This window comes from Cavia porcellus, unplaced genomic scaffold (assembly GCF_034190915.1).
Source record: "Cavia porcellus strain 051 isolate PalLab524CR breed Dunkin Hartley unplaced genomic scaffold, mCavPor4.1 scaffold_2, whole genome shotgun sequence".
Classification (NCBI taxonomy): domain Eukaryota; kingdom Metazoa; phylum Chordata; class Mammalia; order Rodentia; family Caviidae; genus Cavia; species Cavia porcellus.
Genome location: NW_026947485.1, coordinates 27,692,430 through 27,711,692, shown reverse-complemented (window position 1 = coordinate 27,711,692; position 19,263 = coordinate 27,692,430). Strand labels below are relative to the sequence as shown.

The window sequence follows — 19,263 nt, the reverse complement described above, 5'->3', positions numbered from 1 at the left end:
AGACATGAAAAGTACCATGTCCCTTTGTCTTACCAATATGAACACTTTCCAAAAATTAATAAAAAATATTCTAATGACAATTTAGTTTGAAAATGGAATATGTCTTTTTTTTAAAGTAAGTTTGTGGTAGAAATATAGTTTAAAATATCCTTAATTTAATTTAGAATTTGTTTCTTATTTTTGTTCTAGGTTGCCTAAACCACCAAATTCAGCAGTAGAGTAAGTATACAGCCTACATTTTTCTCCCTTGTTATAATCAAGGAAGAAACACCAGCATTCCACCTCACTAACATGAGGACAAGTTAGACTTTTCATGAAATTCTTTTCCAGGTTTCTTTTTTTCATAAGGACACCCATCATGTTGAAATAGGGGCCCACTGTACTTTAATATGACCCCTCCTCTTAATTATCATATGTAGATTAACACCATTTATAAATTAAATCACAACATAAGGCCTTTGAGCTTGGATTTCAACATAGGGATTTAGGAGAGAGAAAAAAATTCAACCCATAGCATTGGTCTTGTTTTTTTCTACTTAATTAATTTTCTAGTTAAAATAACTTGTCTCTATTCCTTGAACAGCCCAATCTCTGTTTTCTTCTAGTTTTAGACAACCCTCAAGGGTTTTGGGTTTGTTTTCCTAACCTTTACTAGTTTTGCAAATGATAAGAACTTGTTTTTAACTTGTTTTTGTTCATTAGTTATTTGTTTTCTTTGCTGAGACAAAATAAACCTAAAATTAAGAAAACAGGTTTATTTTGCTCACAGTTTATAGAAGTTCCAGTCTGTAATCCACAGGCTCCAGGGCTGGGTGGCACAGCAGAGGGGCATCACAAAAGAGAAAAAAAACAATTCACAGGTTAGAAGCTGGAAAGCAGGAGGTGGCAAAAGCAGCAAACAATAAATAACAACAACAGCTCTCTTCCCGCCCCTTATATTTTATTCAGGCTATGTACCCTCAGGGCAGGTAGCGCTCCAGCCAGTGTGGGGCACCCTTAATCCCAGCATCACACACCCTGAATCCACTCATCTCTGAAAAGCCCCAGCTATGATCACATGAAGCTTTGGAGCTACATCTAGACACAAGCCATAACAGTGGTCTAGAAAAACAATGTGCAGTGTACTTTGTAGGTTAATTTTTTCAAAAAATAAATAATCTGGAATAAAAGTTTAATCCAAGATGATTGAATTACTGAACTTAAACACTCAAAACATTCAGTAAAATAAACTCCCTGATTTTTTAAAAGCAGGGAGTTTTTTAAATTCTTCCTCTATATTCTAAAAACAAAATTCACATATCATCTGCTTTTTTACCAGTTATGAAAGTTTCTCACTGATAATTAGGAATGACTTCTTTAAAAAATACATTTAGTTTTGATTTGTTTAGCAAAATTTAGAACATCTCATATGTTTTATGCCAGATTTTCCACACAATGTTAACTTCATGAGTACAGAAAATTTGGGTCACTGTGATATCCCCAGGGATTAGAACAGTAAATGCCATGATGAAGGGTCCCAAGAAATGTTTGATAATTTTTTTCACTGTACTTCCTTTTCTTCTGTTTCTGTATTATTTGCTCAATGAATCTTAGAGAAATCTGCTTGCCTTATCCAGTCGAACACCCATACCATACACACACCCCTCGTGGTGCCATGTTCCCAACCTTCACGTTTCCAAAGGAGCTCTACTCACGTTACAAACCCCGCACTCACCGACCATTTCCTCCCACGGTGCCAACCAAGACTTATGATACAACAGTTTTGAAGACAAGAGGTAAAATGTGACTTGAGATCAAAATTGTATTGATTCGTATTGGAGTTTATTTGGTATTAAAATTAAACCAGGGAACACACAGGACTCAAGACACAAATGTGTAACCAATCATAGCTTAGAAAGTTGTTCTCACCTCTGGGTGCACTGCACAATCAGTGGGCAAAGGCATTTTGTTGAATGAATTTAGTCTGTGAAGTACTGTAGGCATAGTTCAAGAAATGGCCCTATAATACAGTTCCTCTGTGCATGAATACTTAGGCCAAAGGCAAGGACAGAATACTTCTATCACCGGTATCAACCATAGGACTCTAAAGCAGACTGTAACATTTGGAGTGAAGGTGTTTAAGGGCAGAGACTGTTGAGTCAGGTTGCATGAGTGGGAAGCTGGGTCTGCCACTTCATGGATGATGAGCAGCTGTCTTCTCTGCCTCTGTGTCTTGATCCATGAAATGAGAATATTAGTACCTACACCAGAGATGACAGAGATAAATAAAGATAAAGCAGTTAATACTCTGATGTCATAGAATGACTCCAGTATGTGTACACCATGCTGAACTTTTCTGTTACCTCTCAGACCAGTCAGCACTGACACAAGGCATGTAAGCCATATCAAGTATGTTGACTGTTGAGTGTCACTGTCATGCTTAGCTATAGGACAGCAGTGAGACAAGTACAAAAGTTCTTAAGACATGATACCTATGTAACTGAGCCTTTTATGATCTTGTTAGGGAAACTGTCAAAGTAAATCCTTCTTTTCCCATCCTGAATTAGATAATTTTAGAAATTCTGTGAAGGCATGTGATTAGACAGCAGTCACAGAAACATGGGTTGAATTCATAAAAATACCTTTCACTGCAGTCGTAAATAAGGGGCTAAAGAAACAAGTCTACTTCTTAGGTTTCTACTCTTCATAGCATCTACTTCTGTCTGACCAAGTCAGTAATTCTTAGGAGATTTTAAAAAGATGACACACTTTTATAAAAAGGTCTTTCCAGAAACCTGTACTATTTGGTTTTCATTTACACCGTTCTATTAGAAACTCATAGCGAGTAGATTAATAGTACAGGGTCTGGAATCAGATTGCCTGAGTTTAATTTCCACAGACTAGCTGTTTGCCTCAGTTTCTTTGTTTTCTCTGTGCCCAAGTTTCTTTGTTCACTGAAGCAGGAATTTCGGTACCTTTCTTTGAACAGTGTTATAAAGATGATATAGATAAAACATTTGTACAATGCCTGGCATATAGTAAGTGTTCAATAAATGCCAGCTTTTGTTCTTATTATATATGAGAGTGGGTGTTCAGAGCATTCTTAAAAGTTAAGATGAGGGGCCAGGGATATAGCTCAGTGGCACAGCACCTGCCTGGCAATGTGAGGTCATGAGTTTGATCCCCAGTACAAAAAAAAAATATATATATGTTAGGATGAGATCAAACCATGCCAAGTTTGGTACATCTTATCAAATTACAAACTAAAATCTAAGAATTTGTATTATTTAAAATACTCTATGGCCAGGAATTTAGCTCAGAGGCATCAGCGCCTGCCTGGCAAGTATGAGGTCCTGAGTTCAATCCCCAATATTAGAAGGAAAAAAAGGTATCTCTGGATACCTTTTTTGGTAAACAGGTACTAACTCCGTTTTTGAAAGTTCTTGATATATCTTCAGAGAAAAGCAGGTAGTAAGGTCATAAAAATGCATGTGCTGAGCCTCTAGAGACCAGCAAGAGGACCCTGTAAGGTTTGTCATGTAAGTAAGGGTCTCTCTAAGCACTAGTAAACTCTATTACTGCTGAAGATGGTAGGGGCTCAGTACAGTCTCACTGTTTGTGGCCCATGTGCTGTTCATGAAAAGGCTCAGGACTTCAAGAGCGAGCCTCGTATCTTGAAGTGTAACCAGGGGATAGTGTAGCTCAGCAGTACAGCATGTGCTTAGCCATAACTTTACAGCTAGACTGTTCCCTAGCATTTATCTCTAATTCATACTGTATTTATTGCATCAATAAATCTTATTAATTAAAAGATTTCTTATTTATCCAGGATAATAGTGCTTTTCCTGAAATTTTCAGGTAATCCTTACAGATACGAACTACTTGATTTCCCCATGGATTCAAAGAAGAGAGCATTGAGTTGGCCAGGTCAGGATGTATACTATAACGTAAGTATAATGTGTGTTTAAAAGAAAGTAAACTGTACATTATACTTTATAAACTTACTTACCTAGTAAGTTTATAGGGAGTCAAAAGATAACCTTGTGTTATTTGCTATTTAGGTAAAAAATGAGATTCTAACTGTGATTTGCATTTTTCTATTTTTTTTAACTTGCTTTTATATACTGTACTTTGGTAGTCATGGAAAACTTCCACAGATACTTATTTTTTAAAGTTTCCCCTCAAAAAAAGATAGTAGGGGAAGGACTGTATTTCATACACTCTGTTTCCCTAACCCTATTAAGATTCATGGTATATCAAGTAATTACAAATAGGCATGGAGTAAATGAGAGATTTTCAGAAAGATTTATAAGCTATTATTATGTCAGATTATTAGTATATTGCATGAAGTATAAGACAGTAGCCACCATTTATTGAGAAATGACTACATACTAACCACTTCAGATATGTCATATTCTCTTACAATAACCTCTTAAGATTAGTATCATGAATCCCATTGTAGATATGAGGAAACTGAAGCTCAGAGTTTATAACTATGTCATAGTCATAAAACACAGAAATGTAAGACAAATTTTTGCCCTTAACGATAACACCACATGAATAGAAAATTTTAAATCAGGGCTGGAGATTTAGCTCAGTGGCAAAAGCACCTGCCTTGCAAGCAGGCGGTTGTGAGTTCGATCCCCAGTACCGATAAAAAAAAAAAAAAGAAAATTTTAAATCATGAGGGAAAATACCTAGACACTTGAAAATGAAAATAGCCACCATTTATTGAGCAAGCAATACCATTGTGAGAAGCAATACCAAGGGTTTTCAGCATATGATCCCTTTTCAGTAGCAATCTGTGAGACAGGCAAAAAATAAATACGAAATGTTGTGAACACTGAAGTTTTGAGGAAACTGTTACGACAAGCCAACTTATGGTCACTGGAGTGTTGCATGGTGACCTCTAAAATAAGCAATTTCCTATTTATTTTTTAAAGTTGTATGTCAGGACAGTCCTTGAAGAATCACCTAATATATTAGGTCTCTTTCATTCTAAGCAACCTGGAAATACAATGTTATTTTCAAACCATCTGTCATTACATGTTGTTCTAGACAGAATCTCCACTGTAGGACAGTTTCTTCTCCCCCCTGGAGTGCTGCTTTCATCATGTCATACCCTTCTGCAGCCACTTGGAATAGCTTCCCTTTGCCTGTGTGTAAAAGCTCAAAGCTCTGAGTTCAGAGACGCTGAGGGATACGGCCTTACTTCCCGCCCTGCAGCCCGGCTTCTCTGGCTGGGCCCTGAATAGATTCACACTGGTTCCCTTTCCTGGGATGCTTATCTAAAATTTTCTCATTCTCCAAAGTTGGCCAAACTTGTTTTTATTCTTAGTAGAGCAAGAACCAAGTCAGAAGACCTACATTCTAGGTGGTCCAAGATTATCTTTTACTGACTCAGTGATACTGTTGTAAGCACATTGTTTCTCTTCTCTGAGGTTTTTTTTTCTGAGTTTTAATTAATAAAAGTATCTGTAATTTCAGTAAATCTGTTTTGCAAATCTCATAAACCCTGAGGATGAAGTGAAAGTTCTGAAAATTAGAGAATACAGTACTATAATTTATAAGACGTTATTATTTCAGCAGAAGTGGTATCTCCTCTGGCTTTCACCACACTTTCTACAACCAGTAACTTTTCACATCTGTCTTTTTTTAAAATCTATTTTATATCTCAACTAAATTACATGCTCTTTGAGGACAGAATATTTTTTGTTTATGCCCCCACACCATGCTTTCTATATAAATATTCTTGACTGATTTGATTCTTTGGCCACTCTTAACGTTTAGTCTCACTTTCTTAATGTGTTTTAACTGGACTTAATTTTCAACTTTTCAGTTGTGCGCTCTCTTTTTTTTTTTTTTTTTTTTTTTTTGCTTATCCTTAATCCCAGTCATGTTTTGCACTTCCCTAGTGTGTTGGTTACTTTTTTCTCATTGCTGAGACAAAATACCCAACACCCAAAGTTAAGGAAGAAAAAGTTTATTTAGCTCACAGTTTGTGAAGGTTCCAGTGCATAATCAGCTGGCTCTAAGGCAGAGTGGCATGGCACAGGGGCAACAGTTCATGGTAGCAGAAGATAGCAAAAGCAACAAGAGCAAAGAGGAAGGAGTGCAAAAGACTCTGTCTCTTATATTGTATGTAGGCCACACCCACCCTAACAGCACTCACACCCATAATCCCATCATTGGAACATAAATCAGTCACAAACTCTGGAAGCCTGCCCCCATGACTGCATGAATCTTTGGGGAGACATCCAGACACAAACCATAGTACCTACATAAAGAAATAACAAAATTGATACTGAGCTTTATGGAAGTACCTTGTGGCTCACCTTTTTAAAATTTCTTTGGTTTTGGTTTTAGTTTTTGTTTCTGTTTGTAATTTTTAAAGGCAATCCCTTGTGCTTGTCTTCCATTTTCCTACCCTTTATCCCTTAATTGGCAGAGGGAATCAAGAGAGTTTAACTTTCTTTGTACTTAATAAAAGAGAACTTTTTTTTTTTTTAAAGACTGAGAATCTAACCCAGAGGTGCCTTACTACTGAACTGTTTCTTCACCCCTTTTATTTTTTAAGACAGTGTCACTTTAAATTACCCATGTTGGGCTCAAACTCCCAATTCTAGTACTAATCTTTCTTACTGTTGTACTAGTGACTGGCAACCTGGCTGCACATTAGAATCACCTGGGGCACCTTTAGAACTCTCAATTCAGCTGGGCGTGGTGCCTCACACCTGTAATCCCAGCACTGGAGAGGCTGAGGCAGAAGGATCCTTGAGAGTTCGAGACCATCCTAGGCTACAAAAATTGAGCTCAAGGCCAGCCTGAACTGCATAGAGACCATGTCTCAAAAAGACAAAAACAAAAAAATCCAAAAAACAGAAGTCTCAGTTCCCAGATGTACTCTCTGTTCCTTAACTCAGGGCCTGGGTATTGGCAGGCTAATACTTTTCTCTCACTTCCTGCACCCAGGGGAGGAGGAAGAATGCCAATACTGTGCCCCATAAGTAGTTCTTAACCTATGTCTCCTAGCCATAAAGAACTCTAGAAACCGTATTTTAGTATTTTTCATCCAAACCAATGAGAAAGTATATATAACATTAACAGTGAATTAATTTTAAAGTGGATCAGCTCCTAGCTCTAAAATTTACTGCTCTATGACCTGGGTAATATACTTAATCCTTTAATATCACATCCCTAATAGATAAAACAGGAATAATCACAAAATCAACCTTTATTCTCAGGGTTGGATAAAAAAAGCTCCCAGAACTCTATTAGTATATAATGAGCACATAAAAGATGTCAGGTGCTATCAGTATTATTTATTCCAATGATTATAATGCTTAGTTTACCTCACAACAATAAGAAATTGGGTGATCTTAGAAAGATTATTCCAAATGAAAGGGCTTAGCCTTTTAAAATTGAAGTGTGGGGGCTTAGTTTGAATAGAATATTTTAAATGTCATTTTGCTGTCATCCTTTCCCATCACCACTGAGTGAAGCTGTGCCTCAGGATTCTTCCCTATCCCAACCCCAGACCTGCCCTGTGTTCTTCTGTCTGTCTCTATGTTCCCCACCAGAGCTGTTACTGATCATTGCACACCTCACTCTGACCAGGATCTCTCGTGTTCCTATCTCTGGCTGCTCAGATCTCTTGTCACTAACCATTTCCATTAGCAACATAGCCATCCATGTCTTTTGCTTTTACAACTGGCAAACATAAACCTATGTTAATATTCTACTTTTCCTTATTTGCTTAAGTGGTTGGCAACTTTAGCCCTATTTCTCAAGAAGAGAGGCATCTAGTCTTAGTCTTTTATATATACAAAAATAGTCATTAGAGTGAAATTTAACCCCAGCACTTGGGAGGCTGAGGAAGGAGGATTGTTGCAAGTTTGAGACCAGCCTGGGCTACAAAGTGAGCTCAAGGCCAGCTTGAATTGCATAGCGAGATCCTGTCTCAAAAAGACAAAAGAAATTTATGTTGCAATCATTTTTGAGTAAGGTGAATTATAGTCACAGAAGGGTCATAAACATCCCTGAGACTATTTGAAATGTTTTATCAAAACCATTTTCAAAACCTACCTAAACCTATTTATTCAAATAATTTTCTTTATACCTCAATATTCAGATAGACCTTTGGCTTCCCCCTTCAAGAGAGCTCACTTGTATTACCCAGAAAAAAAAGCTGAGCTGCCTACCTCATTTTAGTCTAAAAGGCCCCTCACTCTCCCAAAGTCCCCATCCCTGAGACACAGTGTTTCTCCACGACAGCACCCATAATCCAAACTCATCCTCAGGTGACATAATAGATTTGGTGAGCACGTAGGTGCCTCTTTTGGAAAAGCATCATTAAATAACGATATGCATAAGTAGACCTCTCCACTGCTGCAGACACCCTGGGCCCCACCCTCCACTTGCTTGGCCCCGTAACATCCAAGGAATCCAGAAGGGAGACAAAATGGCACCCTTATTGTCCCCACCACCCATGTGTTCTGTCTCGAGACTCACAGCCTCCCTGCCTCCCTGTTCCAGCGTAGCAGTGCTCTTCTTTCATCTCTTTACCTCTTTCCCTCCCACCCCCATCTCTGTGCCGGTCTCTTTGTTCCCTTTCTGTCACTTTATCCTATCTCCTGTAGGATCTCTCTCTTTATCCTATATATAAATGAACAATGTTCCTAATCATATCTTTTTGGTATAAAAATGTTAATACAATAGATGAAATACCAATGTTAATATAATTAAATACTACCCAATAAAGAACCAATGTCCCGAGATGCTAAAGCCTATCCACAGGACAATGTGATCTTCTTCATAATAAACCTATTCATGCTCCTTATTAATCCTAGGGAAGTGTCATTTAAAATTAGCAACAAACAAACCTCTACTTTAAGGGTTTGTTTTTTTTTTACTGTAATTCAGATGATTTTCTTGCATTTTAGTGGCAATTTATGGAGTTTGGGTGCTTAGGACAGAGCCTTGGAAACCTACACAAAGTTTTGCATATAAAAATATTCAGTAATTGTTCATTAAATGTTATCAACTACATATACTTTATAGGCTGTGTTGGAAATGTAACCACAGCATACATAACATTATTCTCTAAACATGTATTCCAAATTCAAGAAACACTAACATCTCTGCTTAATAAACTCAAATGTTAAGAACTGGAATTGCTTCCTGCCTTGACTCATCTTTCAGATCAGATACAACTTCCCTGAACACAATAAGCTTTACCAGTGAAAACCTATTGCATGCATGATTGCCACCATCTCCTCTCTCACCATGCTCACAGAATAACATCACCTAATGTACTGAAAATTAACCAGCTCCCACCTTCCTATGTATCCTGGCTCGTTTAAACCCCTTCTCAAGACACTGCATGCTATACTAAATTTCACATTTTCTGTCCTCTTTCTCAAACCCTAGACTGCATTTCAGTGAATCAGTCACTGCTTGCAGTTCAACCAATATTTGAAAAGAGTTCTTATTTCCAAGTAAGCTGACTGTGTAAATAATTGAAAACATAAGAGGAACAATGAAGGCATCCTTTACCCATGCATAAGCAAGTCATCTACTGTTTGTTAAAGGGTTATAGAGGGATTTATTTAGTATGTCTGTGCCCCATAAGTAGTTCTTAACAGGCTTCCAAGTGTCTTTTACCATGACCCATTTTAGAAAATTGGAATCACTTCTACCTCACAGGGATGCTAGTTGCAGCATCATCCTTAGGCCCAGGAGCTTTATAAGAACCCCAGAGAACTCAGCTGTGGCCTTTCTCTTGCTGTGCCCCTCCTTATGGGATAGGGAGTTTATGGAGTCAAGAGGATATGTCCTCTGGAGCCTGGGCTCCTTGTCTCCCCCTCCAGATCACTGTGATCGTGGACCACAAACTTTCCTGACCCAGTCCATCTCACCGAGAGTTAACAGTGCTGCCAGTACACATCTGTGCCAAAGCTATGGCCAGAGATGGCTGTTGGCTAGAAATGGAGTTGACAGAAAGACAGGAGACAGCTGGGAGAAGAAAGCGGGAAGGGGAGCTGAGGACCGGAGCATCATTCGGTTCTTCCCATGCCATCATGTCCCAGTGCAGAACTCAAAGTGCTTCAAGGAGGCGAAACTTGAGCCTGGTTTTCCAGATTGATTCTTACAAAGGTGTGTTGACAAAGTAGGAGAGTGGATTTGTTTATAAACTACTTAGCCTAATGGAATAGAGCCTTGTATTTATACGTTATCTCTAGACCCTACAAATGTTAAGGACAGGCTTTGCCATGAGGGCAACAAGTAACATAATGTTCAAGAAATTTTAGTTCCAGCCTGGCATGGTGGCACACGCCTATAATTCCAGCCGTGGGTAGACTGAGGCAGGAAGATCACTGCAAGTTCAAAACCAGTTTGGGCTACCAAGTGAGCTCAAGGCCAGCCTGAACCACGGAGCAAGACCCTGTCTCAAAAATACACATACACACACTCGCAAAGGAAGAAAGAAACTTTAGTTCCATATTTTCTATTACCATCCACAACTCTGCCCCTGCTGTTCCTTTAATCTCCACATTTCTGCATCGTTATTTGAAGGCCAGTATTAGCATAACATGGCCTCTTGTCTCCTCCCTCCCTCCCCATTTCCCTATTCAGCTGCAGTCAGTCTCTCTCCCTCATACAAACTCTTTTACAGCAGAATTACTTACAGCCATTTGCATTCACTTCGTATCTTCTCTAGTTACTAGCCGACATGCTCCTGAATGGCAGGATTTGTTTCTGACCCACCCTTGTTTCCTGCTCTGCTCTGCGTATACAAGTGCTCAGTAAATATATACTGAATATCATCAACTGGAGAAAAGATGGATTTCTAAGTAACTACATATTGCAGTGGAAACTCATTCATTCATTCAGACTAAAACTCTGTAGTTACATCTGAAGAATGAAAATTGAATTTGAGTGATTCCGTAGCCTGCATCAGGAAGTTACAACAGATATCTCATGATTTCGTTTCAGGCAGGGAAGGAAAAATAGAAGGCACACAACTTTAGCTGAAGGAAGCTAAGAGCACCGCAGCACCTATTGTAGCTCTCATAAAATTCTACTGAAGGCAAAGCATCCAGGGTCTGTTCTCCAGCTTAAATTGTCAGAAGCTTTTAGAAAAGACCTTATAATTTTTTTGATAAAATATAGTAAGTAATTCTAAATATGGTTATAGTTAACAGCCACTATGCTCAGCTTGAATATTAGTAATTAATGAAGGAAAAAAACTTGACTTCAGGCTGAACTTTCCTTTGCTCTGCTCCTGCTGAGACAGTGAATCAGCTCCTACTTTACTAGATGACATTAATAGAAATTATGTTTATGTTTATATTCTAGTTTCCTAAATGTGTTGAGAAAAATAAGCCATTATTCTACCCAAAACCACCTAAAACCTTTGCTCCTAACACTTGTTTAAATTCATTGGATGCTACTAACTATGCAAAAGAAGCCAACATACAAAGAAATCTTGAAAGATCGCAATGGATCAGTTCATACAATCACGATTTTACAGGTATGTTTTCACATTAATACAAGTAACAATGACAATAGAATTAGAATATGCAACAAAGGACAAATGGTGTCACAAGCTTTCATCATGTAATATTTTTCCCTGTGTCTCAATCTAAGTATTAATTCAAATAAGGGAGATGGTAAATTTCTCTTAAGTGGGTAGCTAGGAGACAGAATTCATTTTCATTTTATTGGTCCTATTACAAAGTTTTCTTATAAAAGATAATTTAATCTTCATTTATGCTACCAAAATAATAAAACTGTTTCCATTAGGCCTGGGACCCATGAACCCCCTTGAACTGGATGATTACCATGAAAAGGAAGTAGCAGACTTAACAGGACAGACAGAATTTGACCCATTGCCTGTAAGTAATTGCAGTCAACTTATAGTTATCTGTAGGAAGAGCATCCCAATGTTGAGCTCCTTGCTTTGCCTATATTTTATTTGTGTCATGAGTACTGGAGGCCATTCTAGCAAAGAAAAAAATCTACCTCATTTAGAAGCTAGTTTTTAACTCATCTTCACTGTTTAAAAAAAGGTTCTTCACAGTGCAATTTCTCAAACAAATTTTCTATTACACTTCTGTTGCTAAAATAACTTACAAAGAAATTGGTTTACAAAACAATAGAGCTTAACTAGTAATTCAGCAAAATTCTTAATAAATTCTGGATTTTTGCATATTTGTATATTTTATACATTACCATTGCTTTTGAAGAAACAAAGACTTCTTCCTAATATTCACAGTAGTTGAGTTTGCTGAATTATAATCAAAAGCCAATAAATCTCTCCCTATATCAATAGAAAACTCTTAAGTAATTATGTAAAATGGCCTGGAAAAAATGATCAGTCCCTTTCATAACAGAAGGTATAACCTGTTCACTTAATTATGAAAATGGAATGAAGTGACTTAATAGTATGCATAGATGTTATCTGAGGCCTAAATTTTATGCTCTCCAAAAGATATGTTATAAAAAGACACATAAAAAGCTATAGATTTATTTCAATATGGACTCCTTTTGGACTGAGCTGAACACATTGGTTTTATATTAGTTTCAGCATTTCCTATGGTGTAATATAAAATCATAATACCAGAAATGAGCCCATGGACTGTGCAGTATCATTCACTGAGGGTTATTTTGAGTTTTCACTTGTGATAGGTATTCTCTGTTGCTAGAGATTATATAATGTGACACTTCAGATGTGTTCAACAGCTCTCCAGATTTCCACCTGACCCTGCAAGTCTAGCTGTAAAGTAGTAAAAGCTACTCCTTGCTACTGTAAAGTGGTGTGATATTCTGACTTTGAAAACTGTTAATGATATGACCGGTTTTTTTAATGATAAATTTAACAAAGTATGTCAGAGAGCTTGAGTTTTTCTTTCCTTTACAGTGCATTTTCCCTAACTTGATTAACTGGGAGTTATAACATTTTATTAGTGATTCAGTATAGAAATTCCTCCCACTATTTTTTTTATTTTAAAGAGAAAAAAGAAAAATCAAGAAGCAAGCAAAGCAAAAAAACAACAAAAACAAAACGACAGCAACAAAAAGCAACAGTAGCAAGATGCCAGGAATTAACGGTGGTTGTTATATTGCATATTGTTTTCAAAATAGTTGCTCAGATTACCAGATGCAGAAATAAAACAAAACAGTAAGACAGAACAGAACATTGGATTTCAAAAACAAGACAGAAGGAAATCCCCCACAGTTGCTATAATGCATATTATTATTCTCCAAATAGATGCTCAGACTCCCAAATTTAGGTCTGCAAAGTCAGTGCACAAGATAAACATTAAGTTATTTTTTTTAAAAAGATCACAATGGATCAGTTCATACAATCACGATTTTACAGGTATGTTTTCACATTAATACAAGTAACAATGACAATAGAAGTTGCCATCATCTCAGCTTGAGTTCAACCAAATCAGCCAGTGACTTGGGAGAGAGAGTATTTGCTCTTCTTGTCTCCCAGCCCACATACTGGCTGGCTCAGGAAGGCATGGTTTGGCTTCTTGATTCTCTTGTCATTCCCCATGGCTGCCCCTGACTCAGGAGAAGGCCTCCCCTTACTAGTAATAGATTACATTCCAAAAAGATGATCCAAAATTCATTCTTTTTAAAGTTCAAGTTAGTTATTGTTTTCTCACCACATTCATTTTTATTATCTCTGTTAACTTCATCAGCATTATACATACATGTTTTACTGTTTTATTCAACATATTATAAAAATTTTCAAGCAGAAAAGTTTAATAAATTTACAGTTAACACGCATATGCTCACCACCTAGATTCGCCCATCAATACTTTAACGTACTTGTTCTATTACATAATTTATACATCTTTCCATCTCTTATATTTATTCATTTTATAGTAAACAGTAGCGTAATTCTCTCCTAAACATTTGACATCCACATCATTAACCAGAGTTTGATATTTTTAGCAGTTGTTTTGCTTTCAACATGACATAGTCACTAAAATTGCATAAATCTTAAGCGTACATTCCCTAAGTTTTGACAAATACATATATCTTTTTATCCCAAATATCATAATGTACAACAATATCATCATTCCAGAAAGTTTCTTCATGCCCTTCCCAGTCAACCCCACCCTCTTCCTCCTGACCCAGACATATCTCTATTAATGGCACTTTGAATATAATTTTGTAGTTTCCAGATGTGATTGAGATTATATTATTTGTAAAACATTTCAAAAAGGAACACAGGTACAACATTTGTAACATATCTCAAAAATAAGCATGGATAGGGGCTGGAACAGTAGCTCAGTGTAGAGTATGTGCTTAGCATGCAACAGACTCTGAGTTCAATTCCCACCACCAAAACATAAATACAAAAGCACAGGTATAAAACCTCAGACCAGTGCTTCTCAATGCATAGCATGTCACAGATCTTAGCAGCACATGAGATCCTTGTTTAAAATGCAGATTCTTGAACTGAGAGAGTAGCTCAATGGTACAGTGCATATTTCACATACACAAGACTCTGGATTCAATCCCCAGCACCAAAAAGAAAAAACAGATTTCTGAGCCTCACTGCAGACTTTGTTAAGCAGTCTTAGTAAGTAAAGGTTAGGAATATCACTTTCTTTTTTTTTTTTTTTTATCAGTACCAGGGATCAAACTCACGACCACACGCTTGCAAGGAAGGCACTTATGAATCCCCAGCCCCTTGGAATATCACTTGCTCTCAGTTCTGAAGAGTATTCTGATTTAGCCAATGTTTTAGAATCTTTGCCTTGGCCTAATAAAGAAGTTTTGGCTGAGATTTACATAGTTGCCTCCCTATCTGAGATGAATATACAATTCTCAGATGAAGAAGTACAGATGTCAAATAAACATACGAAAAAATGTTTAACATCATCGATCCTTTGAGAAATGCAAATTAAAACAACACTGAGATTCTATCTCATGCCAGAAAGCATTGCCAACATCATGAAATCAACCAATAACAAATGCTAGAGGGGCTATGGGGGAAAAGGAACACTCCTCCATTGATGGTGGGAATATAGATTGGGACAACCTTTGTGGAAATCAGTGTGAAAATTCCTCAAAAAACTAGAATTAGTGGTCCCGTTTGAGGCAGAAGAATTAAAAACATCTTACTACAGTGCTATATGTGCATCCATGTTTATAGCAGCACAATTTGTAATAGCCAGATCTTAGATACAACCCAAATGCTCATCAACCAAGGAATAGATAAAAAAAGATGTGGTATTTTTATATAAGGGAGTACTACTCAGTTATAAAGAAGGATAGACTTGAGGCTTTTATAAGTAAATGGTGCAACTTGAGACCATACTCATTAATGAAATAAATCAGACTTTGATGTGTAAACACCATATTGTCTCCCTAGTGTAAAAAACTGAAAAAGTAAATAAGATCCAAAAGGTACAATAGATATTATGAAAGGGAAAGAAATTCTCAAAGGGAAAGAACAATTCAGATGGGGGAAAGGAGAAAAGGAAAGGAAAAGGAAGAAATATATAAATACATATATATATATATATATATACATATATATATATGCACACATACATACAAAATAGCTAAGATAATTGTACTACTAATACTATTAGTTCAAGGAAAGGAACAATGCTTATATTGTTTGATCAGTTTTACATGTCTATATCTGACAATCTGAGCATCTCTCTCAAAGATAATATGTAATATAATAATTGTTAAATTCCTGTCCTTATCTTGAAATCCTGTATCACTATTGTTTTGGGATTATTGTTGTTTGTTTGTTTCTTTTTTGTTGTTGTTGTTTCTTCTGTGTGTTTTTTTAATAAAAATAAATAATTATTGCCCACCACTGTTAATTCCCTCTGTTGGTGATAGTTAGATATTTCATTTCACTAATTCTTTTTATACATTTGTAAGTTTGAAAGCAAAGAGTTCTCATATAGAAGAGTTTAAGGCTGGGCATAGTAGCACACATATCCATAATCCCAGCATTTAGGAGGCTGAAGCAGGAGGATCGCTACAAGTTTGAGGCCAGCCTGGGAAACAAAATGAATTCAAGGCCAGCCTGAACTGCAAAGCAAAACCCTGTCTCAAAAAGTAAAAAATAAAAGATCTTATTACCAAATAAAAAGCATGACTTTTCTGTATTATCTAAAGCCAATAAAACATAAAACTTCGTTTATTTGGGTACAAATTTCAGTGTCCTTAAATATGTGTCTAACAACCTTGCAATATGCTTTCCTATACCCATCTCATTTTTACTCAGTGAAAATTGGTATAACTGTTGACCTGCAACTTGTTACAGTATCCTTATAATGTCCTGCTTATTAATCAATTGATTTTCTTTTTTATCACACTGCTTACAGCAAGAAAAATTCCACTCTGTCTATAAACCTTGCAGACCCTTGGAAGGGAGAATTGCCAGACTTAATCAGAATCGACGTGCCCTGGAGGCTGCTGTTCAGCAAAGACTGCTAGCTTCCTGTCCTGATTGTACTCCTAGAGTTTTGTGCGATTTTCATACCTTTGGACCTAGTTCTGCAGAAATACTGGCACTAAGCAATAATATACGATCTGGTGTGACCCATAGAATCCAGGATATTGAAGAGAAAATTAAGAAAGAACAAGGCTTTCTGTCTAACTATCCTCCCTCACCTTGTAACTCAGCAAAAGATTTCACTAGCATTTATGATACAAAACCATTTCGAAAAATCACAGATACTCAAAAGACCGATGATTTGTATTGGAGACAGCTGTCATTAAAACCCCCATCCATACCTTGCTATAAGTCAAGTGATTACATTGACTATGAAGATTTTAAATCTACTCTACGTGATCCATATACTCTATATCAAAACTCTGTTAGCCTTAGTAAGCCTAGTATTTTGCAAAATACACAAGAAGACATGAAAACTTGCACTTTAGAACATTTTTTAGGTACACCAGAAGAACAGCTGGGCATGAACATAGAAAGCAATGAAGAAACAAGACCTTTTTTAGGTTGGATTCCCAGAGCACTGTCCAAGCCTCACACCAACCTGCTGGATCTTAAGAACTCTTTTTCAAAAACTGGTGCACAAAAACGTTTTCGTAATTCAATTCTAGAAGACCATAAAGACCTCAGAGATAAAGTGAACTCAGGGATGAAACACCAGTTCTTTGGACATAATTCTTATTATTTCCATAATTGAGATACTCCTTCTTTTCTTCAAAACGCAGCCTCTTATAAAAGAAGAAAAAAATATAACAATTTCCTTTGTTTTGCTGGGTACAATTTCTAAATTAAGCCACAAAGACCTTGTTAATGAGGTTTATGTTTTTAGGAATTTAAATTAGGATCTGATCAGAAGAACCCCACAAATGTGATGTTCTGACTTTTCAAACAGTTTAACAATTTGTCAATAAATATTGGAACCAGAAAAATTTTAGTCTTTACTCTCATTTTAAAAAATTATGAAAAAAATCAGTAGCAAAGTTTACATTGTCACTGTTATAAAAAAAAATGAAAATTTGAGTCAGGAATGGTGGCATTTGTCTGAAATCTCAGCACTTGAGAGGCTGAGGCAGGAGGCTCACCATGAGTTCAAATCAAGGCCAGCCTGGGCTACATAACAACACATTAACTCAAAAAAAAGTTTTTACCAAAAAATGCTCAAGAATTGACAAATGATTCTACAACCTATAGCTGAAGAATTAAAACATTCAGGAAACCCCTCTTGCCTTGTCACTCGGTCGGAACAACCAGATGTTCTGACCTGATAGGGAAGTTGTGATCCGACGTCCCCAAAAATAAGTGCACCATGAACTATCGACCCTGCCAGACAGGATATGAGTTTTCAAAAACATCAAGCCACCTGCCGCAGATAGCTCACCCACCAGTAAGCAAATGACACGACCCCTGTTAACCAATGCCATCTGCTTCTGTAACCGACGCTTGCTTTACGGCTTTCGGCTTTATATACTTTGCACTTCCCTACTCGGCACTCTCTCTCCCGCTCCCCTTTCCCACCGGAGTGCGGTCGGAGGGTCCCTCGCATGCGCGGACAATAAAACCCCTTGATTTTTCATGAGAGCTGGATCCTTGGGGCCTTCTTTGTGATGGTGATCTTACATAGTATATTACTAAAGTACACAAGTCAATACTATCCCTTTATGTAAATGTTTACACAAAATAACATCACTAGAAAATACAAAACTCAAATCCCCAACTAAGTGCAGATGGACATCTCCACAAACTATTACCATGAAAACTATGTAGATAGGGGGCGGGAAAAAAAAAGAAAAAAACTATGTAGACCGTGCTCATTTATGTAAGCAGGTAGACAAGTGGAAGAGATGAAACTCAAAATGGTCTGCATGTACATTATTTCAAGTTAGAAATGTTTCCTTCTCTTTAACCTTGTGCTGGAGAAACATTACTGTTTTAAGCAGATAAAATTGTTTTATTGTAAATATCTAATGGCTTTAATTACTATTGATTTCTAATTGTGGCAAGAAAGGAAAATTTCATATTAATTATTTCTAGAGCTCAGCATCATCATTTTTGGAAAATGGTCATCAAGAATTTAGCTAACTCCCAAATGCAAGTCAATGCATTTACTATATCAAAAGGTTTATTTTTAAACATGGTTCATCTTGTATAAATGTCTTTCAATTTTTTTCATGATCAACATGTCATTTGACTACACCTTTCTTAAAACCATGCTGAGCTTGTTATAACTCGGGCCTCGGTATAAAATCTAAAGAAGCAAGAGTCCGAAAATTTAGGTAGCAAAGGCTTTATTGAGCCAGTCCTGACGGCACAGTCTCTACCGGATCGACCCAAAGACTGCACACCCCAAGACTGGGAAAAGGGGTTTTTAAAAGTAAGGGAAAGTGGTTGGGGGGGAGAAACCTGCAAGGCCATTAAATCTGTTGACCTGCATCTGGAAACTGTATTGTTGTCCACTTAGCTCTGACAATCTCAGGAGTTCCTGGTGTTCCTCAAATTACTCCCATCCTACAGACTGACATTATCTCAGAGTGGCACGTCTGCAGCAATATTTGGAGAAGAAAGTGGAGAGTTAATTATCCCAGGACAGCTCGTCTTCGCTAGTGAGTGCAAAGGGGTCACAAGTTACAAGAAGCTGAAACTTAAGTTTTACAAAGATCTGATATCTAACTCATTTGATGCATGCAGAACAAAAGGAAAGCACCGATCGGGGTTTGGGCCATAGTATTACCCGGTAATTTCTTTGAAGCTAAACAGTTCTTAAAATTGGGCCAGGCTCATTT

General features: G+C 37.0%; 1 protein-coding gene and 1 long non-coding RNA gene across 2 annotated transcripts in view; one reads left to right on the top strand and one right to left on the bottom strand.

Moving 5' to 3' along the window:
- Spmip4 (sperm microtubule inner protein 4) overlaps positions 1 to 18,059 on the top strand; it is a 37,970-nt gene extending 19,911 nt beyond the window's left edge. Inside the window, exons 5-10 of the mRNA XM_003467928.5 lie at positions 190 to 219; positions 1,594 to 1,775; positions 3,838 to 3,926; positions 11,338 to 11,512; positions 11,785 to 11,876; positions 16,356 to 18,059. Coding sequence (XP_003467976.1) covers positions 190 to 219; positions 1,594 to 1,775; positions 3,838 to 3,926; positions 11,338 to 11,512; positions 11,785 to 11,876; positions 16,356 to 17,180 — 1,393 coding nt within the window. The 3' untranslated portion in view covers positions 17,181 to 18,059. The remainder of the gene's footprint in view (positions 1 to 189; positions 220 to 1,593; positions 1,776 to 3,837; positions 3,927 to 11,337; positions 11,513 to 11,784; positions 11,877 to 16,355) is intronic.
- On the bottom strand, positions 754 to 6,073 carry LOC134473865 (uncharacterized). Its single transcript, XR_010044327.1, has 3 exons — positions 5,976 to 6,073; positions 1,909 to 2,240; positions 754 to 808 (listed from the first exon to the last, which is right to left on the bottom strand). It is a non-coding gene; the product is annotated as an uncharacterized LOC134473865 (long non-coding RNA).
- Positions 18,060 to 19,263: the final 1,204 nt, after the last annotated feature.